Source organism: Tigriopus californicus, chromosome 12, assembly GCF_007210705.1.
Source record: "Tigriopus californicus strain San Diego chromosome 12, Tcal_SD_v2.1, whole genome shotgun sequence".
NCBI lineage: Eukaryota > Metazoa > Arthropoda > Copepoda > Harpacticoida > Harpacticidae > Tigriopus > Tigriopus californicus.
Window position 1 is genome coordinate 14,004,987 of NC_081451.1, and position 5,359 is coordinate 14,010,345.

The following is a 5,359-nucleotide window of genomic DNA, read 5'->3' on the forward strand; positions in this document are numbered from 1 at the left end:
GAGAGCTATCAAGGTATTTTTACCTAGTGCTTGGGTCAGGAGTTCCATGTTTCCGTTCACCACGGGAATTCAATAAGTCAGGACCTTTCACCCCTGGCTGGTGGACGGAACACGAGATGACCACGCGCCACGTTAAGTTCTTGAGATCAACTGCCTCTCGAGAGAGAGCAGTCAGCTTTATTGATATACTACACGGAAAACCGGATGAGACATAGAAAACATGTACAGAAAGCCGAATGGAACGATAACCACATATTTTAAGATTGTGGAGCGCAAATTAGCAGAGTTGCAGATATTTTACCCTGCTCTATGGATTTCACAATTCAACTAGTTTGAAACATTGAATCTCATAAAGTAAAACTATGGTTCATAGTTTTTAATGGATGTAGGGATGTACTGTTTGAACATTTTTCACACACAAAGATGTGAGTGACGTGGTATCTGCCGAAAATTATAGTCCACCTTCAAACATCTTAGAATCTATGACAGAATTTTTTTTCTGCTCTGAAAGCTTTCATAGAAGCCCTGTGCATGTTTGTCTATGGTTTGGTGTCTCGAAAGAGGGGGAACAGGATGGGGACATTTTTGCAATGCTAAAACAAGTGCAAATTTGTGTTTCTTTGGCCCTACCTTGATTTCAGTGAAAAAAATGCATTGCCGTCTTTTCCAAAATTGTACCACATATGATGCATTTATTTAGAAAACAGTCGTGAGAACAATGATTGCCCCTTAAGTTGAAAACACCAACTTAAAAACTTTGAAAACCTCTATTGAAAAAGTAACATATGCACTCTATATGCCCTAAACACATTTCTAGAGAAATGAATTGATGCTACAAAAGTGATGCATGATTCACAACTCAAACGCGTCAATTTGTGCCTTAAAGTGTGCAGTAGATAAATCAATTCCTCTAAAGTATGAAACTGAAAGTGCAATGAGATAAAATTGCCGAGGCAGCAACTTGTATTCTTAGAAAGCATCCTCAAAGCTGGTGAAAAAAATGCCAATTTCCTTGATATTTGGGTCAAAAGACGCCTAAAGTCAGTCAAAACGCCAGTAACCTACCTGAATCAGCCTATCCGTCAATGTTGAAAATTTCCCCGCTGTACAGAGACCAAACACGCCAGAAAACGGCCAAATTCATCTTCCCCGCCACACAGAATCTAAAAACGCCAGAAGTAACAAAATCTGGCGGGCTAAACCGCCATCTTGCAGCACTGGTTCGTACCATTCATTGCTATCAAAACTTAAGTCTCTTATTCTCATTGCGCATATGATAGCATTTATTGCCTGACACGATTGACATCGTATATTGCTCCCAAGTCTGGCTGGCTTGATTTGGCATTTCGCAATTTTTGGAGCTTTTGACCCTGTAGCTCTCCATGGTTGGGGCTGAACCAAGAGGTTATGTGTCCTCCTCTGCACCGAAGAGGACTCTTTGAATGCTTGCAAAACGCCTTGAGCCACTGCTGTGCCACTGATCGCATTCCCGGTGTTGATGGAGAGGTGCAGGAAGTCAAGTTGAGCATCACACTTTTGTACACTAACAACGCATCTCGCATCACGCCCAGATGATTGAAGTTTCTGGCCATCTTGATGGTGACTGAAATTGAGAGGTGATCAGAAACGACCAGTGTATGGCCGAAACTGGCCTGGGATGAAAGTTCTGATATGAATGTGTGGTCAGGTACAGAGGTGCCCTGGGAGTAGGTGTGAGTTGGGACTCCCGGGTCGGAGCCCAGAGTGATTCTCCATTGGCTCAGGATCTGGGCGACCTCGGAGAATTCACTCGAGTCAGGTGGGTGGGATGTTAATGTCATCACCAATGATGACATTCTCCGGATTCTTCACCTTCTGAAGGATGGATGTGAGGTCTGAAATGAGATCATCATAGTCCGTGGTGGGCTGATAGTAAACGCCATCGATGGTGAAGCCTTGGGCATCCACGGCTATGTGATGAGAAGAGGACGAGAGAAGAGTGGGCCCAAAGCGTTTGGTAATATAGAGCTTCAACCACCCCGTTGGACCGACCACGCCCACCGGGCTTCCTGGCATGAACTCCGAAGCTTTGTTTGCCAGGTGAGCAACTCTCGTGTTTCTCCTCGGTGACCCACGTCTCAGATACGAAGGTGAAGGCATGTCCTCGGATCTTGTCGAGACAACGTCCAGCTCCAGCCACTCGCAGCTTAATTGCCTGTCCATAGCATATCCGGAAGCCAGCCGACATCGGTTGACTCCCTCCTCTCGACCTGATCCGCCGTTGCGGCAAAGTATGAGAAAAATATTTCTTGCATTTCAATACGTTGCTAGGAATTCTTTGGACCTCAAAAACATTTCTTCCGAGCCCGGGCGATCACTGATCAATTGTGAATGAGAGAATCACTTCAAAATTAGTTGATTTGCTTCGTTTTACTTGAACCAAAATAAGTCAGACTTGCAGTCTCGAACGAAAATGGCCCAAGTGCCACAATGGTCATTTAATGTTTAACCATTAAGATCAAATGCATTCAAGGTAATTGCACCTTGTTTTTCAATCTCGTACTATTTTAGCCAGTTAACTAATCATGTCACTTAAAGCCATTAGTCTAGAAAAGTGGACAATTGGAGCAAAATAGGATCTAGAAATGAATACAAGGGATTCAGGCTATTGCAAGATTGAAGCACGAAACTGTTTCAATGTTCATTTTCCCATATCCTTCAACTTTCCAAATTGACAGTTTTACAATATTTGAAAGACAGACCTTTTCAAGTTGTTCCTAATCAGTTTACTTTTCAGATCTGAATTTTGCTAAACATTCAAAACATTTCTTGTCCCATACAATATTCCTACACTTGAGTAAACACGTCCATCTTGACATCTTGGCCCATCTGATCTTGATTTTTGCAAAAAGTTGTTATAAAAGATCAGTACTCGTTGCCGAGAGTCAGTTCTTCTCTAACAAGGTAAACATTACAGTGCCAGTAGTAAACTTAGAACAGTTCAAGCATTTCTTCTCTCTGTCCTCTAGGTGTAATGAATTTCAAATTGATTTGCGCCCTCTTCGTTCTCCTGGCCGTGGTACACGTTAGTGTTGCACGTAAGTAGCCTTGAGCCATTTCGTGAGCACTCTTTGTTTTTAAGTGCATTAGGATTTTCCTATTTTTGTTATCATAATAGATGGCCGTGGGCGAAGGCGTGGCAATTGTGGAGGAGGTGGCAACGGAGGTGGTGGCAATGGAGGTGGTGGGGGAACCGGTGGTGGCGGCGGCGGTACGGGAGGTGGCAGTGGAGGTGGAGGAACCGGTGGTGGCGGAGGAACCGGTGGTGGTGGTGATGGAGGTGGGGAAGGAACAGGAGGTTCTGGCAATGGTGGCGCTCCACTCATTATCAACCCAAACCAGCGCCGTGATGACTCCGAACTAAATAACAACAACAACAACAACAACAATACCCTTGAGTTCAGTGGCGTGGATGGGGACAATGATGAAAACGATGGAGGAGAAAGTGAAGCTTTCAATGGAGGAAACAATAGTGGAGAAAGCAGCGGATAGAATGAATTTGATGGATTTCGCCCGCGTCCAGGCCCCCCAAACAGATTCAGGGGCAATAACGGCTTCCAAAACGGCTTCCAAAACGGCAGATTCCAAGGCAACAATGAATTCCAACCTGGCCCATTCCAGGGCAACAATGGATTCCAACATGGCCAATTCCAGGGTGGTAATGGTTTTCGAGAAGGCAGATTCCAGGGCGTTAATGGTTTCCGAAATGGTAGATTCCAGGGTGGCAATGGCTTCCCAAATGGTAGATTCCAGGGTGGCAATGGCTTCCAAAATGGTAGATTCCAGAGCGGTAACGATTTCCGACGAGGCAGATTTCGTGGCAATAATGGTTTCCAAGGAGACAGATTCCAGGGCGGCAATCAATTTCAAGGAGGCAGATCCCAAGGCAACAATGGTTTCCGAGAAGGCAGATTCCAGGGCAACAACCAATTTCAAGGTGGCAGATCCCACGGCAATAATGATTTTCAAGGAGGCAGATCACAGGCCAACAACAAATTCCAAGGAGGCAGATCCCCTGGCAATAATGGTCCCCAAGAAGAAGGTGACTTCCGTGGTGAAAATTGATAAGCTGGATTTTGTACAGACTATGGATATCAAAATTTTGATTTTCTGCGGCCAAGTCGTTTATGAAGTGAGGAATTAATGTCTTACCTTATATGTGGATAAATGCCAAGCTCAAACCAAAGTTTGCATTTCATTTGTGCATGATTCAATGAATCAGAGGTTTTCTTCATGGGATCTTTGGATTCTCGTGGAACTCACCAAGACGTTCAACAATTCGACAATGATCCCATCTACTTTGGATTGTAAAAGTATTCAGGACCATTGCAGATGAGGACAGATTACAGAGGATAAAGTGATGACAGCAGCCATCAGTTCACGACATAAGCTTTTTTGGCAAATTCAAATTCAGGTGCTGTAAGATATTTTGATATAATTTTTCTTTTCATCTGTATCCTGTCTGATGTGGAGGGCAAAAATGGGCCCTACAGACCCCCAGAACGAGTTGATGCTTATCTTGTGGAAAGTTCGTTTGCAATTTCTTTTGTGTAAATTCGATTGATTTTTTGATTTTCGAAAATCACCACCAGAGGCGCAAGACCCAGAGGGTCAACGGCCAGCTCTAAAAACGAATAATACTGAAAATTGTGAAGCCACAGAAGCTTCAATTAATCAAGATGTAATCTCAAAATTCGTTATCACTGGGGTTAAGCAAGCCCATACGTGGATTATTGACTCAGGCGCGACCTGTCACATGTGTATGGACGTCAAGATGATGAATAATGTCGAGACCTTGGACCGGCCTATAAATGTCGTTCTTGGAGATGGTCGAGGAGTTCAAGCAGGCCAACGAGGGCAAGTTCTACTTGCCATGCAAGTTATTGGAAAGTTGATTGATTGCACGTTACACGATTGTCTTTTTGTGCCCGAGTTATCATTCAATCTCCTAAGTGTTTCCAAAGCATCCGAGCGGGGAGCATCATTTAGGTTCAATGGGAAGACTTGTTCAATCCTCAGCCCAAATAGAGGGGTAGTAGCAGTGGCTGAACGAGTCCATGGGCTTTATCGAGTGAATCACCTGTCTTGGCAACCCAAGGCTATGGTGTCGAATGGAGAAGAAGCGGACGAAAATTTCCGGACTTGGCATCGCCGGTTGGGTCACTTGGGATCAGGCGGGCTTGAAGAGATGATCCGTGAAAATTTAGTCGCGGGTATGGATTTAAAGAAAACCAGTTCTAAATATGTGTGCGAACCCTTTGTGCAAGGGAAAATGCATCGCTCTTCATTTCCGAAGCAATCTCTTTCGCGATCCGCGGAA

The 5,359-nt window shown here is 44.3% G+C and overlaps 1 protein-coding gene across 2 annotated transcripts; it reads left to right on the forward strand.

Annotated features, from left to right (window-relative positions):
* Positions 1-2,928: 2,928 nt before the first annotated feature.
* LOC131892004 (uncharacterized) lies at positions 2,929-4,225 on the forward strand. 2 transcript variants are annotated; one of them, XM_059241725.1, is made up of 3 exons: positions 2,929-2,943; positions 3,009-3,077; positions 3,158-4,225. In XM_059241725.1, exons 2-3 carry the CDS (start codon positions 3,014-3,016, stop codon positions 3,529-3,531), a joined length of 438 nt encoding a protein of 145 aa, XP_059097708.1. In that variant the 5' UTR covers positions 2,929-2,943; positions 3,009-3,013; the 3' UTR covers positions 3,532-4,225. The 2 variants fall into 2 exon arrangements, with proteins under 2 accessions (XP_059097708.1, XP_059097707.1); XM_059241724.1 differs by lacking the exon at positions 2,929-2,943.
* Positions 4,226-5,359: the final 1,134 nt, after the last annotated feature.